Below are 26,564 nucleotides of genomic sequence, written 5' to 3'. Positions count from 1 at the left end.
TAAGTGCATGGTGTTCAGTACCTCATTCCCTAGTGGACTTCACAGTCGGCAGGCGCCCATGCACCGACCAACAGCTACAGGCGGCTTCTCTGTACATTATCTATAATTATCTGTACTAGTAATTTGATATTCGACACTACAGACGTATACCCACAGACGCTCTTTACTCTAACTACGAGAAATGTAGAGTGGGCGTGTTGGGGGGTGAGGAGGGGTGAAGCAACAGAGGACCAGTGTTACACAAGAGGAAGCTCCTCACCTCACCACCAGTAGCACCGATACACCACCCACTTCCTTCACCAACACTCCTGACTCATGTTTGTTATCGTAACTGATCGTGTCCAGTAAGACACTTGGTGGTGCTATACCCACTTGGCTTATCGGTTTGAGAGAGAGAGAGAGAGAGAGAGAGAGAGAGAGAGAGAGAGAGAGAGAGAGAGAGAGAGAGAGGGAGGTGGGTACTGATATAAGACATAGTGTAGATAACTGGAAGGAATTATGAAAAATACCGAGTCCTTTGACCCATTCACGTAATAACCCGCACCACCATAAGGACTCAAGATGCCAGAGGAGTAGCCAAGAGGGTGTTACAGTGTTGTGGGTGGGTGGGTGGTCGTGTACTGTAGGTGCAAGAGGGCGGCTGTTGCTGCCTGCTGACACCCTTTTACTGGTTGTCGTCAGCTGTCAGAAGTAATCTGTCATGTGCATCGTTTCGAACATGTCTCTCACCCTGCGTAAGTGTATTTCGCACATATGTTATCTATTAGGGGTAAACCACGAATAAGGTCGACATTTATAGAGTTGCTCTCAAACACAGAAGACGTATGAACGCTATAAACAATGGCCCCAGGATACAAACACCCTTAGTGATTCTAAGTACATTAGAAAATCTGTCACATAAGGAGAAATACATGTGAGTGCTGTAAGAGGGAGAGCATTACCAGTGATGTGTGGGAGGGTGTGTTGTTGACTCGGGCTGGGCTCCCACCATGCTTGAGAAGATGCCTCGCTCCTCCAACGTGTTCCTCAGCTGCGTCGGCCTCGGTGTTCAAGAGGTAAGACTTAAAATAATAGCAACAGTACATCCTAACATATGTTTCCATCTCATTATGACCTAAAACCTTATCAGTAATTTATTGTCAACTGAGACATGCTGACATATAACCCCACTTAATCTGACCTAACATGGTACTGGGCATCTTTGTGTTCACTGAGGTAACCCCCACCTCATCTACCCTGACATGGTACTGTGGTATTAGGACTCGGGGAAACATGAGCTGGAAGGGAAATATATAATAGGGATTTTCTCCTTGGTGGTGTGGGGGAAGTTCAGATGTTTTTGTGTTTACTAATTCTAATTGTTGTTTATTTATGATAATTGGTTACGTACACCTACTGTACCTTGCACTGTGTATTAATAGCAGCAGTAATGAGCGCTAGTTATTATTTTAATATTTACAGCATCAGTAGTATAATTGTGATATTAACGGTAGTTGTACTAATAGCGGCACTAACAGCCGTAAGAGTAATATTTAGAATTAATAGCAGTATTAGTAGTATGTTTAGTCGCTATAACATCTGTGCTGCGTCACACCTTTTGATTGGTCGTGTTTCATCAGGTGGTAGCAGCTGGTGACGCAAGGTAGGCAGCCAGGACTTGACACACACGTCTGAATTATGCTGATGTAAGGCTAAGGCAACACATGGAAGACTGTGAGGCAAGGCTGAGATAGCTGGAGGGCAGGGCTAGAGAGAGGGGTCCTGAGGTAGAGGTAGAGAGATGAGACTTGGAAGTGTTTGTAGACAAGACTGAAGGAGATTGGAGGTAAAACTGGAGGTCTAAGCGAGACTTGAAAGAAGGCTGAAGTAAGGCTGAAGTAGATCCACGGGAAAAGTTAAACAGGTTTGGTAAAAGACTAAATGAGATCCGAGGTAAGACTGAAACAGGATTGGGAGATGTCTGGTTCTTCATAAACAGATCTGGCTAAAACTGAACCAAATTAAGACACATCATTGATCGTGACGGATAATGTGGTTCGTTTCGCTTGACACTAAATTCTGGGACACAATTTGTTGAAGGCGGCCCCGGCTGTCACCAGACCCTACGTAACACGCCCTCCCACCCTCAATGCCTACCACTGTGGTATATAAATAATTCATGCACCATTGTATATGACCCCTGTGATCCCCCCCCACACACACACATACACGGACGCATACATACACGACTGTCATGACTGTTTGTTGGAACACTTATACACAAATGTACGCATCCACTCTACACCCCACCACACACATAACATTGAGCAGTAGCTCTCACAGCTATCTTCCTCTACCGGATGTGTGTTTCCTGCAACACCTGCTCCCCCGTTACCCTCCCTCCTTACCCCCCTCCCGCGTTCCTTATCCTCCCTCCCTCCCTCCTTAGCCTCCCTCCTTAGCCTTCTTCCCTACCTCCTTCCTCACGAGCGTCGCCAGAAAAGTGAGCAGGAGAGACTAACTACTACAAGATGTGTGGGGAGTAGGAGAGGAGTTGGATATATGCCTTAACTCCGCGCCGTGCTCCAGTGTACACCTCAAGTCCTTAGCATAGTTATCTGCGACGGCTCAGGTAGCCAAGTATGACGGGGAAAATCATCGCTTGTTGCTTTCAAATGTCATCCTTTTTGTGCCCCTTATCTCAGTCTCCCTTTATACTGATATTCTCCCTTTCACGTTCTTTATCCTTCTCCCTCACACCTTGCCACCCTTTCACCGTAACCTTCCCCTCTACCTTATCCCAAACACCTTCCCCCGCCCCCTTCCCCAGCCACCTGCCACTGTCCACACCTCCATAGCACGTCCCATGTTACCTCTCAGATGAATGTAACAGAACTTTTGTAACTCACTGGTTAACCTGGTCGCACTTCTCTTTACACACACACACACACACGGCGTGATCTAGTCTCAGTCAGCCGTATTAACGCATGACTCACTACTTTTTCATCCTGTAAGCTGGGACACTTGACAGGAGGTAGACAGCTGGCACACTCCCGCCCGCCACTACTCGACCTGTGGACAATGCGGGCTGTGGTTTTTACAGATCTTAATCGATTTATGAAAGCATCGATAATTTCAAGGTTGTATTCATAACCTAACCTGATTGGCAGAAGACCAGTACAAGGTTGTCTCCATTCACCCTGAACAATACCGGATAGTTGTCGTCCCTTAGTTATAAAAGAGTGTTGTAAGTTTACCTCTCAAATGAATAGATATAATTCATGGGTTTTCCTCTGCCGTAAAGATTCCAGATCACATTTTGTCAGGTTTGCGGTGTTGAGTTACGAGAGTTGAAAGTGTTCACGCAAAGACCACAAATAATTAACTACTGTAAGTATCGTAAGCATATGTAAAATTTCGAACCTTTTTTTTTATTAATCATCACACACGAAGATGTTTCAGAAAATTAACGCAATAATAACTTTAAGTGTTTCCTACGTGTGCCAGAGAGATGATCGTCGTGCTCCCGGGTTGTCAGGGTGAACCAGAGACGAGTGGTGACCTTTGACAATGAACAGACTACAATGTTAATTCTTAGTACAGTCGTCCTTTACACTCCAGGTCTAATGTTTCACGTCTTTGGAGTTCAGAAAGAGTGCCTCAGGGCGGTACCAGGAAGCTTGTTAGGTAGGTAGTTGCGGTACCTGAGTTACAACACTGCAAGGGGATATTATGTGGAGAAGTTGTGCACCCGGTGGAGACTCAAAACAGGTGCTAAAAACAGTTTATCTGTGTGTGTCAACGTGACTGACATTTCTAGTGTTCCTGTCTCGTTTAGAAAGGTCACAAGTGTAATCTCATCTGAGGTCTGGGGGCAAGCATGAACTCGGCATGCTTCCCTTTTGGGCATTAATACTTCTGTGCTTCGCCTTGTGCAGGATGTAAGGGGGTGCTCAATAAACTAGCGGCGATAGGCAAATCCATGACGGGTGTCCCAACCCCACGTAGCCAGACGGCGCTCAACACAATGTCATCACATACAGTCGCTTATAGTTTCATGTTGAGAGGAAAGTAGAAGGTTGACATCAGAACGCTCCCTGGTTATCTGGGACGTCGGTTTAGGGTGTATCAAGTGACTCTGGAACGGCCAGGAATAACTACACTGTTGTACGTTCCTGATGCCAAGTCTGTGGGCACAAACTATTTTTATTTTTTTACGGGAATTAGCCCACCCAGGCACAGGTCACTGACCCACATCGGGGCCCGGGGGGCGAAAATATAATAATAATAATAATAATAATAATAATAATAATAATAATAATAATAATAATAATAATAAAGAACCACAAAGAAGTACAAAAAAAAAAATCAAAAGTAAGGAACAATATATGTATGTTGTGTTGTCAATAGTAAGAGAAACAATTGAGACCCTGCAATCGTGTGTAAATAAGGCAGAAAATCAAATCAGCAACCTGGGACTTGGTCACAGTTGCCTTGTTCAATACAGTACTATACTTGATTATGTTAACCTGACTTTTACGTCTCTCAAAAAAAAAAAAAAACGATAAAACACTATACTCTGCTGTGGTTAGGTCAGTGAGACAATTACACTGAACCTACACAAAAAAAATCCAAATTAAACTGAAATCCACGGAAGCAGTCTATGACCCTCGCTTCCTGGGGTAGGAAAGGTAGGGGTTGAGAATTCCTCACAGGTAATATGTCTTAAAAACATTCGATAATTACAGGAAGAACATACGAGCATTCAGACCCGCAACTTACATACGTATTACTGGAGCAAACTTTCACAAAATAATTATATACTGCGGTGTACGGTCGATGACAACACCCCGCTACACCCCAGTGCTTAGAGACTTAATAAAATGTGTTTGTGTGTGTGTGTGGACAAATTACTGCCACTATTACAATATCATTATTATATTGAATTAAAGGTTTAGTCTTAGTGTAAATGAATAATGATCCTTTTATTTCTGTGATTATAAGATTATTACTCAATTTCCTGTACACTGTTCCTGGACACTAACACTATACCTGTATCTGTGCCAATTTACTGTTCTTTAATAATATTCAGGTAAAACATTAAAATAATAAAGTCATCAACAAGAGGGTCACCTGGCCGTGTGTGTACCTTGTGTAACGTAGCTAATATTTCTTGTCTTGTCTTTCCAGGTAAGTTGAGTGGGCGCTGGCTGCCACACACACCACACTTTCAACCAGCCTCGCCACGGTAAGATGAACTCCTCCTTCCTCTGGCCAGCTCCTCACTACAGTCTGGATTACACGTTAGTTTATTATTGTAAGTAGTGAAAAGAAGGTCATGTTGTAGGGGAAGAAGAATTATTTTTTACTTTGCGTATTAGTCACCAAATAATAAGTAGAAAGAAGGGGAAGAGAGAGATAAGAGAATATAGGAAGATAGATAAAAATGGAAGAGGTATGTAAGATAATAAAGATCGATGTGACAGGAGATAAGAATCGGGCTGTATTCCTGGGTTGATGAAATCACACACCGCACGGAAGCTTCGGTGACTCACAAGAGGACGGAATGGTTGGTCATACGGGAGAGGAGGAGGGAGAAGAGGAATAGTGGGGGATGAGGGGAGGATCGAGAGAGAGAGAGAGAGGGGGGGAGGAGAGGAAGAAAAGATGGTGGGGACGATGAAGCAATGAAGAAAGGTTAAATTAAGAAGAAAATGAAGAGAATAGAAGACGGTGAAAAAAACGCTGCAGATATGAATGAGTTCCAAGCTTAAACATAATTTAATATTCAGGTCTTATTAAAACCACGTACAAAATATTCTCACAAAACAGGTAATGGAGTTTTAAGTTAGCTTATTTATCTTGTGTAGTCTCATCTCATACAGTATGTAGAATTTTGTGTTTTAAATAAGTTAGCCGAGGAGTATTGGGTGAGTGTCGATCGTGAGTGTGAGAACTTTGTAAATGTCTTCTTCGTGTTGCTTCATAATTAGCTTATTGATCCAAGTGTGTACACAGGTAGAGCAACAGTGTGGAATACCTGATTGTCTACGTTCATGGTTGACAAGAAAATGGCGAGGGAGGATGAAGGAAAAATTTGTGTTGGAAAAATTATCGTTGGCGGGAAAAAATGAGTTGACTGGAAAAATGATTTGGTGACGAATTTACATGAATAACTCTGTACCGGGAATTATGTGGGTACGCCGGGAAAAATGTCCGTGTGTATACTGTATATATTACCGGGAGATAGACAGTTACCACAAGCTTGAAATTATTGCGTATCCAGCGAGTCAGCGACCATCAACCATCAACTTAATTCCACTATTATTATTTATCATTTGTAATTTCTCAATCCATCTTTTTTTTCTATCACATTGTAACCGATTTTTTTGGATTCGTATTGTTTCGACTTGTCTTTTGTTTGTAATGTATATCGTTTTAAATGCGCTTCCGTTATTCTTATGTTTTTAATTCTCATTGTCCACCTTTTTCTTGTTGACTTCCGCAATCATATCTGGGAACTTTATTATTTTTATTATTATTTTTATTCCTTCTGTTGTAAACTTTTGTGTAAATATTATTCTTTTTTTTTACATTATTTTCGTTTCACTGGAGTGCTATAGTGTTTTATCTGTGTTAGGTTTGGTTAGGTCAGGTCATGTTAGGTTTGATTAGGTCATGTCAGGTTAGGTTGGGTTAGGTTAGCATTAGGGTGGTTAATCCTCAGGTGAAATAAGTTAAGGCTCCTAATCTTGACAAAATCCGGTACCGTAACACGTCAATTTGTTACCATCAAGAACACTGTATAAATTTCATAATATCTCGTGGTTACCCAGATGGAATCACTGTAATTTAATGGTCAGTTTCCTCTCTAGTGGTGTAATGAAGAGGCAAGTGTGCGTACAGGAGGCGAGAGGAAGGCAGTGGCCGAGGTGCGGGAAGAGGCAGTGACCGAGGCTGTTGAGGTGCGGGAGGAATTTTTAAGTGGTTTATGTTTAATGTGATTCACCGGAGTTACGCCTCAAGCTCCCGGTAACTCTCCTCCTCACGTACACACTTCACTCACCTTGATACCTACATTTACGTGATCATTCAGGTGTTCATGTGCACTAAGTCGTGAGCTAACCTCCTGTCGTCTACCTCCGGCTCGCGGTATCCAGCATTGTTCACTGCTGCACTTGATGACCCGTATTTAGCGATAGTCAGTAATTCGTACGGTTGGATCAGTGTATTCAGTTAACACACACACACACACACACACACTCTCTCTCTCTCTCTCTCTCTCTCTCTGTTGTGTGTGTGTGCGTTTTTATATTTAAGAAATCATGCCTACATAGTTGTCGATCATGACTGGAAAAAATATGGGGTTTGGTTTTCCCACGTTACGTCATTACCCCGTAGAGCCAGAATGAAGTACGCAGTGAGACGCCCAGTGATTATTTGTGATTATGACGAGTGTATCCGGTCACCTACCTCCCCCTCCCCACCACACACTTCACGGCTTCCTACCCCAAAAACACATTCCTCGACACCCCCCTCCCCTACACCCACTAGCAACACGACGTCCTCCCCTTTACGCTAGCAACACGGCGTATATCCCCCTACACTAGCAACACGACGCCCCATTTCTCACTCGCCATCTTCATCCTCCCCTCCTCGCCACACGCCGTACGAGGTCTACCACACGCGTATGACAACACAAGTGAGTGTATCCCGGGGCAAAGCTCGGGGCGACCACACCTCCCTGTGGTAAACGATATTATCATTGCAGGTACTTGTGGGTGTGTCAACCTTCCTCCTCTTCTCTCTCTCTCTCTCCCTTTCACCTTCTCTTCCATCCATCTCTCCTCTCCTTCCTTTGTTTCCTTTCTCGCTCGTTTCACCCATCTGGTTTCCTCTCCTCGCCTCACCTTAATTTTGCTCACTTTTCCCAATGTTTTACCAGAGTGCCGGAAAATAACAAGCTTTAAGACACCCATGATGCATTGATTCCCCTGTTTATATTCCCAGAGAGAACAAGTCACCACACTACCTTACGCCAGGTGTTGTGTACACCCTGATACACTTACCAGCAGGGTGAAAGTTACCTCAAAACATCTGCTCCTGTACACAGCCCTTCTCCTGACAGCTGTATATACGTCATCGAGGATTGTAATTGCCGCCACACTAGCAAAACAAAGTACCAAACATTAGTATCTCAGCCCATACCACCATCGGGTGTTGTTAACGTGTGGCAGCAGGTGGCGAGGGCATCTGTAGTATTGTGAAATTTCGTGACCTTTGTGATGATAGTTTAAATTTGTAACCAGACTAGAAATATATAATTGTTGATGCAACAGAATCATTGTGCAGGGAGAACATTTATACGAACCTGTCAAACAGTTGGGAAAGGTGTTCATTGGGCTGATTGACTGGCGGAACTATAAGAGAGCCAGCCTGAGCAATCACATCAGCATCCGACATTCCCCACTATCTAGAAGTACATGCAAATTAAAAGATACTACAGACGACTGTTCGCCAGCTTTCTGTACCTGCACTGGCACCTGTTTATGATAGTAGTGTATGAAGTGTCGTGATGGTTAATATGTTCTCGTAGTTTAATAAGAGGACCTGGTGGTGTTAGTGGGGTAGGCGGGACTAACCTGGTTCTCAGTTAACTAGTTCACTCGACTCGGCGTGACGGGCACCTTCACGTGGGTGTTGAACCATTAGCACGATCATCACCTGTTAGTGGAGGGTGTACTTAGGTCTGGTGTCTCATAGCGTTCGTGCAGATAGATATTTACCACTTGCACGCACCTACTTATTTACACACACACGCAAGAGGGAAGGTGGGGGCGTGGCAGCACCCTTCACCACACCCTAACTATATGAGGTAGTAGGAGGAGGAACGCAACACTAGAGAGAGAAGGGGCGTGACAGCGTCCTTCACCGCAGTAGTAGAGTGTGGTAGAAGTAGGAGGGGGGCACCATTACAGCTACGTCACGATCTTCACTCCCGACCTGCCCTGTTGACATGACCTGTAAGAGTGACGCAACCCCGTGTGTTGGGTAAGGTGGGTACGCGTTTGTGTGTGTGTATGTGTAAACAACAACGCTTTAAAACCGGTGAATGTACACAGTTTGCGTCCTCATGAGAGTTTTGTTAGAGACAATGTTAATGGTGTACGTACGAGAGAAGAAACAGTCTTGGTGATAAGAGCAACATTGATACCTGTTAGACAGACAGTGAAAAATGAAGTACCTGAAAGATAAAGGGAAAGGAAAACAAAACACAGTGAGTCACGTCCAGCTGGGTGTGGAGAAGTTGCAAGGGAGGGAGGGAGACGGGTGTGGGGAGGGGGGGCTCTCAACCAGCCTTCCCTCCTTTTAAGTACTGTACACCCCAGTCACCATGTACGGAAACCAGTCACCGTGGCCAGGTTCAGTTTCAGGTACAGTCTACGCAGTGGATGAGCCAGCCAGGGCGATGATACCCAACTGTACACCAAGTAATTGACATCTTCTGCTTGTCGATCTCTCCCCATTAAGAGTTGACCCACTCTTAAAATTCGTCTCTCGCTGGCCCTTCATAAGGGCTGACCTCTTTTCAAGTCGAATTTCCCGAAGGGGGGGATCGGTGGTAGAAGTGGTACCGTTCTTGCCTCGCAAGCGAGATGTCCCGGGTTCGATTCCCGGGCCGGTGGAAGTTGTTTGGACTTCCTTCCTAGCCCCCATTAGTCCCTGTTCACCTAGCAGTAAAGTAGGTACCTGTTGTAAGTCGAAAGTTGCGAATTCGTATTCAGGGACAAGTTGTTGGAGCTTCCAATAACTTGAGGACATAAACCACTGACTCTTCAGGCTTCTACGCCCCTGACTCTTCAGGCTTCTACGCCCCTGACTCTTCAGGCTTCTACGCCCCTGACTCTTCAGGCTTCTACGCCCTTAACTCATGAGACATAAATGATGTAGGGGGGTGCCCAATAAATAAATAAAAAATAAAAATAAAAGTTTCCCGAACACTTCACCATCCCCCAAAACTCGTACCTCTGAACTCTCAAACTCATCCTAGAGTTGACCTTCTCAAGTAATTGACTTCTCCTAAAGGTCGACCGGCCTCAAGAAACGACCTTCTGTGTAAATAAAAAGGTGGTAATATTTTTATACAAAGTGTCGGTGTCAAATTTGTCCACGGAGGCTTCGTCTTGGTAGTGATTAAAGATACTTCAGGCAGGAGCTTAACTGACGGGAGAAAATCTGAGGCAGGGAGGAAGGCAGTACCACAAGGTGTTAGTCTGGGATATACAGTGTTTTGTTTTGGAAAAGTTCTGCAAGATAGAACGGGATGTGACGGGTCCTCTCAGATGCCCTCGTAGGTGTACTAATTGTGGGATAGTGTCTCCAGAATAAGGAGAGCGTTGAGATAATCAAGTGATGCTGAAAATATTTCTAGTGTGTCACTCTTGTTGATTGTTCCGATGGCTTTTTTCTCTACCAAATTAAAAAGGCAAAATTCCCCAAAATTGACTACAATGAAAAATAAAATGTTATATAATTAAGATAACTATAACAAATACAGTAAATATATAAACGAATAGGATTACAAAAACACGATAAGAATTGGAACAAAAGTCAAGCGTATACCAAGACAATGAGCATTTTTGTGAGTTGAGGAGGTGGGGTGGTTGGGGGTGAGCCAGAACAGGAGTGGTGGAGGTGGGGTGGTTGGGGGTGAGCCAGAACAGGAGTGGTGGAGGTAATGAGGGCGCGAGGCTCCTTGAGATAATACATGATGAAATTACAGAGTTTGATGATCGATAAATGTCAAGAGGTTGTGGTGTTGGAAAGGTGTAACTGGGGGGTGATGGTTACTACCGTGATGAGTGTTAGGACGTGCTCTCTCTCTCTCTCTCTCTCTCTCTCTCTCTCTCTCTCTCTCTCTCTTGCCACTTTCTTCCCTCCTCCTCCCCCCTCCCACACACATCACGTCTTCATCCCGCCTCATAAAACCACAGTTGAGATGCGGCGCCTCACCGTCCTCAGCTTCATCACGGCCGTCCCGACGTCCTACCGAGGGTTGGATGAGGGTCGAGGAAACACCAGATCTCAGGGATGTTTGTGCTTCCACTTTGAATTCCTCGCTGTTTTTTTTTTGTTTTTTTTACTTCGTGGAAAACATATACGGGATTATAGTAACATTACATTGGTGTATGTTTTATTAAGTGGTAAATTATTATTACGTGTGTATATCATTATGTTTTGTTTGTTTTGATGACACACACAGTTGATGAATGGTGTTATAGTGAGATTGGTGTAATTGTCAGACTTTGCACGCTCAGGCCAGTCACCACACACACACACACACACCCGTATTATTATTTTATAAGAGAAGTAAAGGTTATAACAGAGATGCGTACCTCAAGTTGTTGACAAGGACGGAGAGGTGTGCCGCGTCATGCTCTCACTCACTGCTAACGTGGCGAAACTCACACTTTCTAACCTTTTATTATTATTATTATTATTATTATTATTATTATTATTATTATTATAGACGTTTCCATACTAAAGTTTGCAGGTTGCTCAAAATGTAAATTAGCAACACTGCAATTTACTTGGGTCTGTACAAACAAATAAAAATATATAATTCTTACAAACGTTTCTCTTATATATTACAAGAGGAACTACTGTTATTAATAGTTGTTTGAGTCAGATGCTATTTTTTCTTCCCAGATTGAAATTTTGCAACATTTTGGGCAAATTTGGGCAAAATGTCCCAAATTAAATACCTTATTATTTATAAATGTTGCGCTTAATTCTGAGTATTAACTTTTTATGTAGATTTTGAATGTTTATAATCTTTGCTGCTCTTTGGTGGAATAAAAGAGCCAGTCACGGTGTTAAGTAAACATGTGGAGGTGAGGATATATGAGTGTGCAGGTTTGAGCCCAACGAGAGCAAATTTAGGAGCTGTTTGGCCGATGACAAGACATTTCCACCTACTGTACATACAAAGACCAGTAGTCACCTTTACTTTCCTCAACTACGCTCTATTAAGGTTAAGTTCAAGACAGATAATTGATTTATTGCACAAGGTAGTTACGTGTGTACAGTACATGCCTACCTGTGTGTGTGTGTGTGTGGGTACCGTACATCATGTGAAGTTTACCGCAAAATTATATATTATGTTTCTTGAGACAAATAGACAAACGTTCCTGTCAACCATGATGATGATGATGATGTTGGTAATCCCATTAAGCTGAGGTGACAAGGCTTGACATTAAGGGGATAATTAGCATACGGTAACAGCCCATTGGATCACACCCCGCCACATCACGCGACGACAATCACGTGTATTAGCCAGTCAGCACGCCCCTCACATCACAGAACTGAGATTTGATGAATAAAACTCCTCTACCTCTGGTCTGTGGCGGCAGCTTGGGTCAGAGACGAGTTCATAACAACGGTAAGATAACAGTACATCACCAGTCAGCTCCTCTCCTCCTCCTCACCCAGCAAAGAAACGTTTATGGAAGCTACGCCAGATGAATCCTTCACATAAGGTGCGAAAACAAGGAGTTAAACTGGAGTCCTATGCACCTGGAGAGTTTGGGTTTCCTTTCTACCTGCCGCACAACTCTCTGATCACCGGAGAGATATATTTTTTGTAACACTGGCCTAGATATCCACTCGTTTGATCACAGTTATATTGTGATGCACTTACCGTGTTTCTTCTTGAGAATTTCTAAAGGACTGCCCATGACTTTTTTTACTTTTTATTTTAGCGACAAGTTGTGTGGTCTCCATGTTGTTCACTGGCTGCCCTGTCGCCTGTGGTTGGCCCTGTACCTTCAGCTCATACAGTTATGATTTATTTATTTATGAAAACTCACACCGGCGCCACGGATAGTGTTTGTCTACGTCCGGGGTCGAGCTGCTGACTGTACATAGTTACTTTCTTTGGCGGACAATAGATGTGGATATAACAGTATGGGTTTTTAAGTATCATGGTAGCATACATATTATACAGAACTACATTTCATATGTATGTCCTTAGTTGTCCTACACAAACCAAGTCAAAAGTTAAGAAAAGTGTATGGTAAGGTGGTGTTTGATAGTGAAGGTGGGAGCCTCAGACCAGGTATGTCAACACACCTGTTTGTACTGTGTCGTGACTCGGGGTGAGAACACTGGTGCTATGTTATGTTGTTGGTTTCAAATCTTTATCAGTTGTGTCTGTGAATCAATTCTTCATTTCTACACAACTTATGGTTGATTGGTTTAACATGAACACGGGGGTAATTTTATAACAGAACTTACGGTAAATTTGCTTTTATTGGTAATTTTTCGTCTATAGGTGATTTATGTTTCACAGGCATTACACAGCAGCTCCTCTACACTAATTACCCAACATGACTCGTTCACACTACTTGTACCAGCTGGGGTGTGGCGCCATCATTTTGCCATCTGCCGCCCTGTGTACCATCGTGTGAGGGGCCCTTGGTGGTGGTGGTGTTTCCGTCCGGTGCTATCATCGTCGTCGTCGCCTCCAGCTGCGTATTGTCAACCGCTGATAGCTACCTGTACCTCCTACTGTCACGCACCAATATTCACTGCTTATTCCTGCCCCCCATCTCTCATTAACGTCCGGTATTAGCTATCATCACACTCTTTAATATACGCTGTTTATACGCCAGTCAGGTGTTATTACCGAGTACTATTTATCATTAACTCTTTCATCTATGCGTAACAGAACACAAATATCAACTGTTTGGGATTTTTGGAGTATTCTTGCGTATATAGTTTAACAAATATCACCAAAGTTTTTATATACAGTATTCCTACATTTGTTTTCATTATTTTTAGTCATAGTTTAAAAAATCTGAGAAAGAAGATGTACAGTACGTCACTTTGGCCTCGAGGGATAGCGAAGGTGTATGTAAGTCTGGTCATCCCCTCCAAGGTTGGGTCCTGCCGCCCCCCTCCCCCCCCTCCCCCGACTCCTCTTTGTGACGGTGTTGTGGTGTGAGTCGTGAGGACATGTGGACCATCCAGAAGAGCCCCTCAGGTATGCCGAGTTACCTGGGTCCAGCTTTTGTGTCGACTTGTATACGGCCTCGGGAATGTAAGGCTAATCTCGTGGAGTGTACAGTGCAGCACGTTTATCCTATACTGCTGAGGCTGCGTGGCTTACCTCACATCTTTTGATTACCACTTTATTATTCAATTTTTAAAATGTGTGTGTGTGTGTGTGTGTGTGTGTGTGTGTGTGTGTGTGTGTGTGTGTGTGTGTATAGCGACTTTCCCCCCAGCCTTCCCCTTGACCCCGGGGTCGTGCCTCGGGCTGAGGAAATGGGTGGAGGGAGGCGTTGATGGCTGATTGGTCATCCTTCTTACTCATCCTTCATATTTATTCCTCCCACTCACCTTTCTTATTTGCCTTTTCATTCATCCTTTCCATTAGTGACTCATTCTCTCGCACCCGGTGTCATCCACCTCTCTCCCTCATTCACCTACCTCCCTCATCCATCCTTCCTCCCTCATCCTTTTCATCCATTCATCCTCCTACGGAAACCACCTGGTGGGTCATTGCTGTGTGTGTGAGAAACAGGATGCCCATAAAGGCGCTTGGTTCCCTTACCGATTTTTTTTGGTTGTGATCAATTGTGCAGGAGTGTGTCGGTGGGTGGCTGCCTGGGGGTGTGGTGTGGTGTGGATGGTTGCCTGGGGGTGTGGTGTGGTGTGGATGGTTGCCTGGGGGTGTGGTGTGGATGGTTGCCTGGGGGTGTGGTGTGGTGTGGATGGTTGCCTGGAGGTGTGGTGTGGTGTGGGTGGCTGCCTGGGGGTGTGGTGTGGATGGTTGCCTGGGGGTGTGGTGTGGTGTGGATGGTTGCCTGGAGGTGTGGTGTGGTGTGGGTGGCTGCCTGGGGGTGTGGTGTGGTGTGGTGTGGATGGTTGCCTGTGGGCTTGGTTGGTCCATATTGAGGTTTTTATTTACTTAGATAAATGTACTGTACTCCAGTAACGTTGAGAATCTAATAACTTAACATAACCTGAGTTGTAAATTTCTACCTGCCAAGTCTCTCTCTCTCTCTCTCTCTCTCTCTCTCTCTCTCTCTCTCTCTCTCTCTCTCTGTATTTAAGGTCAACAATCTAATTTCTCCTCCAGTGGCAATGCTGTTGTGTTGTGCCACATGTGTCTGTGTTAATGTATACGTAGTTAGTTGTTTCTTGTAAGTGACTCGTGGTTACAGGTTAAAGCGATTTGTTTCTATGTATTGTTGTCACCTCCGGAAGGGTAGACATTGTGTACTGGCTTACGAGCATTGACCTGTTTAATTTATAGGTATATTTCAAGGGAGGAGGGTCAGGGGGAGGGGGGTGGATGACCTTGCTTCTGGTGACGTATCGTATATTCCCCGCGCGTGTGAAGGCTGAGTGTTGATGGCACCTTGGCAGTAATTATCTCTCCTACCTGCGAGCGATGACTTGCCTTGACCGAGACCCCTGTACTTGATGTGTCTCCCCTCACCACCTCCCGTTCCCCCTCCTTGATTGTTGTGGAGAGTAAGAGTATGATAATGAGATATATTTATTGTGCGAGTGTTGCCCGCATTGTTCCCACCCTCCACGCCACCCTCACCCCTCCTCCACGCCCCCACCCTCCTCGCCCCACCCCACCCTCCACGCCCCCACCCCACCCTCCTCCCCACCCCACCCTTCACGCCCCCACCCCACCCTCCGCCCCACCCCCCATCCTCGCCCCACCCCATCCTCGCCCCACCCCCATCCTCGCCCCCCTCCCTCCACGCCCCCACCTCCTCGCCCCACCCCTCCCTCCACGCCCCCACCCTCCTCACCCCACCTCCTGCCCCACCCTCCTGCCCCACCCCCCATCCTCGCCCCACCCCCACCCCATCGCCCCACCCCCATCCTCGCCCCACCCCCCATCCTCGCCCCACCCCCCATCCTCGCCCCACCCCCATCCTCGCCCCCTCCTCCACGCCCCCACCCTCCTCGCCCCACCCCCCTCCTCCACGCCCCCCTCCTCACCCCCACCTCCTCGCCCCCACCCTCCTCGCCCCACCCCCATCCTCGCCCCACCCCCCATCCTCGCCCCCTCCTCCACGCCCCCACCTCCTCCCCACCCCCCCTCCACGCCCCCCCTCCTCGCCCCACCCTCCTCGCCCCACCCCCATCCTCGCGTACGTCCTGATCGATGAAGGTATATTAGTGACTAAAGTGTGGTGTGGTGTAGTATAGTGTAGTGTAGGTTAGTGTGGCGTAGTGTAGTTTAGTGTAGTGTAGTGTAGGTTAGTGTGGTGTAGTGTAGTGTTATCAGTCCAGATAATGATATCCACGGAGATAGTGCTGTAAGAAGTGTTGCTTATCATTCTTATGTACGTGGGTGACTAGTCAGATGGGCCCCAGACCTAATGATCCCCAATCTGACCTAACCATTAGCATTCGGACCCCAGTGCTAATGGATTCTGATTCTAAGTATTAGGTTAGGTTAGGTTGGCACTTACAACGTGGGCCTGTGTGTGTGTGTGTGTGTGTGTGTGTGTGTGCGCGTGTGTGTGTGTGTGTGTGTGCGTGTGTGTGTGTGTGTACATTCAATACCTACACTTACACAGTTAAGGCCAGACAAGATCATACTATCACTGTAATCGTCCATTTCCTTTAATAAATATTGCCTTATCACACACATACACCACCAACAGCACCTCCTCCTCCTCCTCCTCCTCCTCACCTCTTGCCCTTACCTCCCTCTCCCTCCTCTCCCTCCATTTTTTCTTTCAGTCTCCCCCACTCCTTATCCCTACTCCCCCTACTTGATATATTTCCTCAGGAGGGGACGGGAGAGAAGGAGCGGAAGGGTTGAGAATTGTTGAAGCGGCGTGGGAACTTCTCTAGCCCAGTTCCCCTCCACCAACACTCCCTTCCTCCTCCTCCTTCACCTCCTCCCTCTTCACCCCCCCCCCTCTCTTCCTCCACGGTTCGTCTTATGCTATCTTCCCCTCCTCTTTCATCTTCCTCCACTTCCCCAGTTCGTAATAATTCACCAATTGCTCTATGCACCTCACAAACCATGTCTGCCCAGGGAAGGCGAGTGAAGAGTGATTGTGGACGCTAAAGAAGGTATAAATTGATCCTGGAAAATTTATAACTGGTACTTAATTTACATATTGTTAAAGAATAAAGGAAGTGTTGGGAAAGTTGTCAAGTGTTTTTAATGGAAGTTGGTGAAGTTTAGGGGAGAAGGACCAGTGTTTTAGGAAGTTTTGTTGGAGTATTAAAAAGATTGTTTATGGCTGAGGAAGTTTTTGTTGGAGTATTAAAAAGATTGTTTATGGCTGAGGAAGTTTTTGTTGGGGTATTAAAAGATTGTTTATGGCTGAGGAAGTTTTTGTTGGAGTATTAAAAAGATTGTTTATGGCTGAGGAAGTTTTTGTTGGGGTATTAAAAAGATTGTTTATGGCTGAGGAAGTTTTTGTTGGAGTATTAAAAAGATTGTTTATGGCTGAGGAAGTTTTTGTTGGAGTATTAAAAAGATTGTTTATGGCTGAGGAAGTTTTTGTTGGAGTATTAAAAAGATTGCTTATGGCTGAGGAAGTTTTTGTTGGAGTATTAAAAAGATTGTTTATGGCTGAGGAAGTTTTTGTTGGAGTATTAAAAAGATTGTTTATGGCTGAGGAAGTTTTTGTTGGAGTATTAAAAAGATTGTTTATGGCTGGCTTTAGTAAACATGTGTGTCTCAGGGGCAGGAGGTTGTGTACTATGACCCAGTAGAATATTTTAACCGCAAGGGCTTCTTCAGACCTCCCCCACCTCCCTCCCCGTGTTGGGTGTTGTTGTTGTTGTGGTGGTGTTATGTGTGTCACCGGGAACTTTATACTTACTGTAAGAAATATATAACAAATATATAGTGAGTGTGTGGCTTTTACTTCCGTCAACTAGAATGTGAACGGACGAGTCAAGGCGCTGTCAGAGAAATGTCCAGACGTGACCACAAAACACACACACACACACACACACACACACACCCCCAACCTTTCAGAAGCGGCGTACACACACACAACTGTTAACCTGGCGTACACACCACACTGTTCTACTTCAGATAATACTTTCCAAACACACACACACACACACACACACACACGACGCTCACCCACGTACTGTACCTGACAGAGAGTTACACAACGAATACATTGATTTTAAACAGGGGGTCACTCCATGCCAAAAGCAACTCGAAATAAGAAGTTTATTTTTGACATCAGATATTGCGAGAACATTTCCTTTCTCGACTTGACACAATTGGGAAATTTTGTGTAGGATTTATTAATTCATTCATTTATTTATTCATTTACTTATTTATTTATCATCGTCTTTATAAGGTTAAGGGCATGATATGTTAAAGACAAGGTGTTGTTTCCTGTCTCTATGATCACTTAATGTAAACTCTAGTCTAAATTGTCGCTTTAGATGGGTTTGTTATCTTTGTTATCGTCTTAATACTGTTATTTCAGGTCATATGAGCCATGACCTTTGACCTCAAGTTAATACAGAATTTCTTTGAATTGGCGGAGTCATCTTTATATACTCTCTTCCTCTCCCTTCCGTTTCTTACCCCTCTCTTCCTTCCTTCCTTCCTTCCTTCCTTCCTTCCTTCCTTCCTTCGTATTTTCCTTTTAATATTCTGTTTAATTTTTCCTTCTATTTCTATCTTCCCTATTATCTTTCCTTTCCTTGCTCCCCCCTCACCTCTTCCATCTCTCCCTTCTCATGTTTCCCCTCCTCTTCTTTACTTCTCCTTCCCTCTCCTTCACATTTTCTCCTCCCTCTCATCTATCTTTACCTCTGCCTCACTTCTCCTCCCCCCTTCCCCCACTTCTTCCCCACTTCTCCTACTTGCCTCACTTCTCTCCCTTGCTCACTTCTCCTACTTGCCTCACTTCTCCCACCTCACTACCAAATTCCATCGCCTTCCCTCCTCATTGACGGTGCCGCCCAGCCAGTAGTTCCGCCCTCTCAGTAATAGTCCAAATTACCCGAATATTACCTCCCCGAATTTCAAGAGCGAGGTGGGGTGGTAATTTTTCGGTCATCGGTCCGACGTCACCCCGACTCCCGCTGCCTCAAAGGTTGGGGTGAAGATAACATGAAGACATAGGTAATGGAAGCATGAAGAGGGTTAAACACGAAGATGGAACTAGAGATAACATAAAAAAGAGTCGAGGAAAGGAGAGATAGTCACGGTAAAAGAATAACAAGAGGTGAAATAATGGGAGCGGCATTGTTTACTGTCAGTCCTGTTCTGTCCCCGAGCTCTTTCCTGTGCTGTTATGCCAGTCATGTGTGCTGCATTATAGCTGGAGTAAAGCTTTTTGTTGTTATTCTTGTATGTGTTCTTACTGCTGTTAATGTTGTTTTATGCGTTATTGTTATTATTTTAGACATAAGAAGGTTAATATGTGCTCGCGGGGAAAGGAAAGTTAGAAAAGATAATTAATTAGTTATATTATTATGTCAAGCATTTAAAGCAAAACTGGTTAATTGACGATCAGTACTGTGCCGTGGGAGTGTTCACTGGGCATCCTACATACTATGCAAACTGGGATTATTCTCTAACCTAACCTAACCTAACTGTGTAATTGCATGATCATTACCTTAGTGTGTTGGTCAGTGTGGTGTAACGACGAGGCCACACTAGTGCTTCGGTCTACTGGTCACTCTAATGGTCCTGACCTGGTCCCCGCGTATTGATAATGATGTATGAGCCTTATTTAATGATGTCGAACTGAACCTGACCAAGTTTCAGTGAACTGGGCGTGATCTGCTGCTGGCCTGGTTACTGTGATGAGCGTGGGCGTTGGTTACGGGACACACACACACACACACACACACACACACACACACACACACACACACCTTCCCATCTTTCTGTTGTTAGTCCACGTGACTCAGCTGGTACACTTGTCGCCCACCGGAAAATGTTTGACGTCCCTTATCGTTATCAGTCATGTTTATCGAGAGGGTTTACCTTGATTGTGGGGGGGGCAGACACCAAGATGAAGAAGACAAGAGAGAGAGAGAGAAGGAATGGGTCACTATATGGAGGCTGAGTTCTGTAGGTTGTGGTAAAACTTAACTTTGAATTGTCATTTCTCCTCAGTCGTAGTATTGTAGTGTAATAAAAAATAAAGACAATTCTTCCTGAGTGGTAAACGTGTAACACTCGTTCATCTTTTTTGTCTTCTTATTGTCGGAATCATCATCACTAACCAAGTGTTTAGAGTTTATCACAATGGACATACCTGTTGATAACCCCAGCGGCCACTTGAGATACGCGAGTCATTACACGTGCTGGGACGGATCCCACACGTGTCTTGCCATCGCTCTTAAACTAGTCCATCTTACGTCCTCAGGAACCCTCCCTCCCTTACCTTCTCCTCGTGGTCACCTTCTCTGTAATATCCATGTGGCTCCCCTCCCTTGCTGAAGGTCACATTCTGTCTAACATAATGTCCTTCCTTTGGTGTCGGAGGTCATTCATTCTCCCTTGTACTTGTCAACTTGCTTGCTTGTAGACAACCCGTTTCCTGTAGTGTGCGCCGGTGGTCCCTGCCCCTTGCCCTTCCTACGTATGTTTTTGTCGTCCACGGAAGTAATATCTACAGTACTTACGTTGTACCGGTGTTCACAGGCGAGCATTAGACCAACAGTTCTCTTTATTATTACAGGTATAAGTCTTCACCCTCTCGTGGCTCGGTCAGCTACGTCCAGTACAGTTAGCGGTCATGCTCTTGGAGAAATAATACTTTTCACCTCTTTTATCCGAAATACAGCTTTTTCTTTTTCTTTGTATTTAGCGAAATATTTTACTTTCCTTGCGTCATAGGCCGGATGCCCGACTTCATTTCTGTATGGAGTCCCAAGGCAGTGGTCAGGGGTTTTGTTACTTTTGTGGTAAGAAAGTAACCTACTAGACAAAGAAATGTGGTACCCTTGCGTTCTGATGACATAGCGGTGAACAAGTTTGGCCCCGTGGTCACTTGAGTTGGCTGGGCACGGCTTGAGGGCGGGAGGGGTGTGAGGTAATCTTGGCATACTCTCTCTCTGGGGGTCCTGGGGCCTCCACCTGGTCGTTGCCACCACCTGTGTCTCAACTACCAGGTGTCCAGCCTACTTCCTCGCCCTTCTACACCACTCAAATCTCGTAGAAAAAGTCGCCCTCAAAGATTACAGTAATTGGTTTCTTTCTCATTGACAAACCTTCTCTTTTATAATTCTTAACATTTATAACAAGCTGAGGTGGTAAGCACAGATACAGTTAATACCAGAATGATAATGTAACTCGGGAGATGTACACCAGTCAGAGGAGGTGTGTGCTGCGGGGTTGGTAGTATCGGTAAAATTAGTACAGTATTATGGTTGTGTGTGGTTGACTGGGGCGGGGGAGCTCAGGCTTGGCAAGGTGTTCAGCCCCCACAAGTGTCTCTCATAACACTGTGCATTTGTTTACTTACATAATAAAATACTTGGCTTGATCTCGGTTTGGACAACACACTTCATGCCGGGAATGTAGAGGAGGGTCATGTGTAGGTCCGGTCAGTAGCTGTATCTTTAACATGCCTGTATCCCAGAAGTTACAAATTAACCTCAAAATTGACCAACTTTGTCAAACTTTTAATTAATGTTCTTATGTTCTAAGTATTCTTAACAAGGTGAACAGTTTGTGTGTGTGTGTGTAATAACAATGTTTAAAGGGCCTTGTATAACAATACTTAACCAGCCAACGTGTGGAATTATAGAACACATTTCGAATAAGGACACTTACCTCATGATTTCCGTTGTCACACTGCCGTCATATCCGGTGAAGAAAGTGTGTGTGTGTGTGTGTGTGTGTGTGTGTGTTAACTTAAACTGTCAGTGAACATGTTAACAAAAACTTGCTCCAAGTGTAGTGTATTTCATATTATAAAGGGTTTACATTAATCTATTTTGATAATTTGATCATAAGGCAAACTTTATTTTTTTGAATGGGTGGGCGACTGAGAGCCGTCATGAATTTCTCCAGCAAAGCAAAATATAAATTCTTTTCCATGTTATTTAGCGTCTTTCCTCGCGGGTGTTGTGTGTGGCGACGAGAACGGCTAGAGCAGCGGTGAGGCACGGCAGAGGGTTGGGGACTTTCACTCCAACTAACAGTAGGTAATTGTCCCAAGAGGACCTGAGTCTTTTGGCCCGCCTTGCCCCTCGTTGTTCTGGAGGGACGTTGAATGAGAGAAGGGTACAAAAGAGGTGAGAATGAATGAGAGAATAGGAACTGAGAGATGATAAAGAGTGTGTAGGGTGGTATAAGGAGACACTAGTGCTCCAAGATGAGATGGAGTGGCATTAAGGACAGACGTCAGTCACATGTTGCACCTCAGAGGCTTCTCAAGGAAGGAGAATGGCGGATGACCTGTACCACGAGCTACAGGTGACCTACCTACTGATGTTCCACGACTTAGACAGGTTGACCCCAAAAACATTAGACATAGCAGATGGTAGGTAAAAAAAAAATATTTATTCCTGTCTTGATACTTGCATGTTGGACTGCTATAGGTCATAGGTGGATGGGGAATGTGGATTCAGGAAGTGAAGGAGACATAACAGTTGACTTATAAAAAGTAGTTCAAGATAATGTGTACCTTGTATTGATGAGCTGAGGGAGTCTGTGCAGCGGCTGTGTGTAAAGGTTATGGTAACAAAATAACAACGGGGGCGGGAAGAGAAAGTGGGCAGGTTGTCATTAACATGTTGACTGGTGTTCATTCATGTTAAATTGTACGGCGGTCGCTGGAGGAGGAGGGGTTGTGTGTGTGTGTGTGTGTGTGTGTGTGTAGTGTAGAAAAAAAAAGTCACAACACCTCTAGACATTATTTTTTCAGTATTGAAAGTGTTAATTGGAACTAATGTTTGATGGTACAGGAAACAGTATCAGTGAGGTATTGTTAGTGTGGAGGCGGCGAGGTGAGGTAGGCAGGAGGGGTAACTCGTGTATTTATAAATCCTCCCCTGGGGGAACTCATCCTCCAGGCTGTTGTTGTCGTAGTCGTGTAGTTTACCCTCAGGCAGGTGTTGACTGTTGTTCCGCTCTTCATCATAATTATTTTGTCGTAGTTATAGGTAGTTAGAGGGCTCCTTGTTTACTAAAACTTACAACTTTTCTGCTGTTCTGGAGTAATGAGATTCACTACACCAGCTGCATGGGGCAATAGATGAGAGCGAGGTAGGGAGAGATAACAGTGAGTGGTCGTCGTCGTTCAAGTAAATACAACGAGGGAATCAGGCTGGAGAGTTTATGACCGACAGTTGTGTAGCGAGATAGTGAGGGGCAGCCATAGGGCGAGGTAAATAAAGAGAGCGAGACAGGTAAGCGGAGTGAAGGGGGAGATAAGTTAGGTAGAATGAAGCAAGTGAGGTAAGATATTAGTAAGGGGGTGGATGGGTACAGGTCCTTGGGTGGAGACGTATGAGAGGTGACGACGCCAGGTAAATGTATCAAGGACACAGAACATTAGACATACCCTTCAGGAGGCTTTTAGACCTATGTGACGTCCTCTATACCCCATCAGGAAGTTTAGCCCCCCCCTTGATAACTTGCCACAACACCTGCCTCCGGTCACTTAACATACACCTGCCAAATATTTTCTAGTATATACGGGTAGTCTGTAGTAGCTCGTGTTGGCTGTGTTTCGGTTTTGTTATTTCCTTTGTTTTTGTCACCGTAACTGTCCTTTTTTCTTGTTTTTCTTCTCCTCATCTTCCTTTCAACTGTAATTCTTGTGTTTTCTTCAACTCGATCCTCTTCTTTCTTTCGTCAATTTCTCACTCTCTCTCTCTTTTTTTGCTGTCTCTTCTTATTCATCATCTTCTGTTGTAAGGTAAAGCTCCCCCTCCACCCCCCCGGATCGATTCAGCTGGGTTGACCGTTAGTGTGTGTTGTATTTGATAACATGTTTAGTGAGGAGCATTATCGTGCCGTTATACCTGTGTGGTAATGCTTGAGGCGGAGGAAGGCCCCACACACACACACACACACACACACACCAGTATTGTTGTTTATTCTTTCATCATAGGTCATAGAAGATTAATATAAGACACATTACCTACTTCTATATTAAGAGTAAATAACACGTGTGACTGTGATCAGATGTTAATGTATGAAAAGAGGATGTGAAACAGGTTATATTTACCTTGGGAACATAATCCACACCTGCATAATTGTTATAAAAAGCGGTGTTTGTCGTGTGTGAAGACTGGGGGGTCAAGTGTTTTAAATACAGAGAGGTGAACAGTGCTTAGTGGAGCTGGGTCTGATGTACAGAGACCTCACTCATGACTGCTGGCCTGTACCTGCCTCACCACACACACACACACACACACACATATGTATACGAAGTTTTCTGGTAGATCATCCTCCTAACCCACTAAATTTGTTGATAGCGAAGTGTAGGAGGCAGGAGGGGTGGGGGGGGGGCAATTGTCCGTATCCAGATGTTAGCACTTGAGGGCGTGGCCGGTCTGCCTACCTCAATTGTGTAGTCGATGCGGATGAGGTAAAACACCCAGTCACCATCTTGGGCACGATCTTCCTGTAGGGGTGGAGGCCGGTGGACACCCTCTTCATCACTCCATGGTGTGTTTTACCTATTGTGTGCACGCATGATGGCGGACAAAAGCATCGGGCGGTGCGTTGTTGCGGGCGTGTGAGGCCGCCGCCCATATCTGCTAGCCCCCGTTGACCGCGATCCAGGCCATTGCACGCCCACTCCAGAATCGACGAGTTCGTAACGAATGACAGTTATGGGCGTCCACTCATCCCAAGGGTCAAAGGTTAAGAGGTGTGTGTGTGTGTTCATGTGATATGTATGTGTGCACAGCAGATATAACTAGTTTGGATCGTGTTTACCAGCACGTCAGAGTGATTAAACGCGGGTGAAAACTGCAGTCAGGTGGCCTTGTCATGTATCGGGTGGCCAAGTCTTGTGGATTACAGCGTATCGGGTACAGATGTCTGGCCGAGAGCGTCCAGGTGTACGAGCTAAGTATAGAGACGTCATCAAATTAAGGTGTGTTAGAATACCTGTAGTGTGAGTAAGACTTAATGGGAAGCTGAGAAGTGGTGTAGGATGTGTCACAGACTGAACTTTGGCAGGGATCCACATCCTCTTGAGTTAAATGTGGGATAGAACCGTGCAGGAAGGAGTGAGGACAGCTGGGGGTGGTGACACTTAACGTTGTATTAGTTGCTTTGTTGATGCTGGTGAAAATATTGTAGGACCTATTGTAACATGTAGTAGATGTAGGAGGTGTTGAAGAAGACGCAGGAGGAGGCCGTGTAGGTTGTGTTTAGTGGAGGGACAGATATTCTACGTACTGTATATTTCATGTATCTTTATAGTCACCATAATCATTCATTTATTCATATTTCATTTAAGTATGTAATCATTATTTATTTATTTATTGTTGTTGATGATGAGTGTATGTACTAACCTAGACCACACGCTGACAAACACCTTAGTTGTTAGAGCACAGTAACTACATCATATCATCACCTTCACTTTGGGGAACATTGTTTGAAGGAAGGAATTTATTCATCCAAAGTAAATTCCCCTTTGTGTTATCTATCTTCGTGTGTGTGTGTGTGTGTGTGTGTGTGTGTGTGTGTGTGTGTGTGTGTGTGAACCAGTTGTAAGTAGCGGGACTAACCTGTAGTAGACTGGTAGGAACATGACCCAAGATAAACTGTTTAACGTCAGGTGAACTAGTGTGGGAACCGACTGTGTGTGTTTGTAAAGCTTAAGAGTGTGTTTGTAAAGCTTAAGAGTGTGTTTGTAAAGCTTAAGAGCGTGTTTGTAAAGCTTAAGAGTGTGTTTGTAAAGGTTTTGGAATAATTTGATTTAAGGCTCAGTGGATACGGGTCTATTATAAAGTGCAAAGTTCATTACCAAAAGGAAATTTATCTCTCCTCTTGTTGACAGTTAAGTAGACAACTTCTTCTAGTCATCATTTTAATATTGTCAGAAAGCAACATGTAAACTAGTGGAAGAATTATATTGAAGGATTTGTTTTATGTGTGATGCCTGGTGTGTGTGTGTGTGATGCCTGGTACGTATGTGATGCCTGGTACTATGTATGTGATGCCTGGTTTGTGTGTGATGTGTGTGTGTGTGTGTGTGTGTGTGTGTGTGTGTGTGTGTGTGTGTGTGTGTGTGTGTGTGTGTGTGTGTGTGTGTGTGTGTGTGTGTGTGATGCCTGGTGTGTGTGTGTGATGCCTGGTACTATGTATGTGATGCCTGGTACTATGTATGTGATGCCTGGTTTGTGTGTGATGCCTGGTGTGTAGAGAGTTTACTAGACGGCAGTGTGGAGATATTGCCACTGTGGAATCATTAGTTTATAGTACATGATGACAAAAGTTACAGTATGGCGGACTGACTACCACAGGCCCTTATAGAACACGTAGGCAAAGACACGAGTAATATCTTGATTTTTACTTCTAGGGTTGAATAGACGCGTATCTTAGTATTGATGGTAAGAGTCACAGATATGATAGA

At 44.7% G+C, this 26,564-nt stretch overlaps 1 protein-coding gene across 6 annotated transcripts in view; it reads left to right on the top strand.

Annotated features, from left to right (window-relative positions):
- LOC121865397 (nostrin-like) overlaps window positions 1-26,564 on the top strand; it is a 94,237-nt gene that overhangs the window by 35,420 nt on the left and 32,253 nt on the right. Inside the window, exon 2 of one of the 6 annotated variants that reach the window (XM_042364749.1) lies at window positions 818-1,055. The exons of the other annotated variants lie outside the window; for them this stretch is intronic. Within the exon in view, the coding sequence (XP_042220683.1) occupies window positions 990-1,055 (66 nt within the window). The 5' untranslated portion in view covers window positions 818-989. The remainder of the gene's footprint in view (window positions 1-817; window positions 1,056-26,564) is intronic. 6 annotated transcript variants of the gene reach the window in all.

The sequence above is a fragment of the Homarus americanus genome, unplaced genomic scaffold, assembly GCF_018991925.1.
Source record: "Homarus americanus isolate GMGI-L3 unplaced genomic scaffold, GMGI_Hamer_2.0 scaffold25483, whole genome shotgun sequence".
Classification (NCBI taxonomy): Eukaryota; Metazoa; Arthropoda; class Malacostraca; order Decapoda; family Nephropidae; genus Homarus; species Homarus americanus.
Note: the sequence above shows the minus strand (reverse complement) of the source record. Positions and strands in the feature narration are given on the sequence as shown.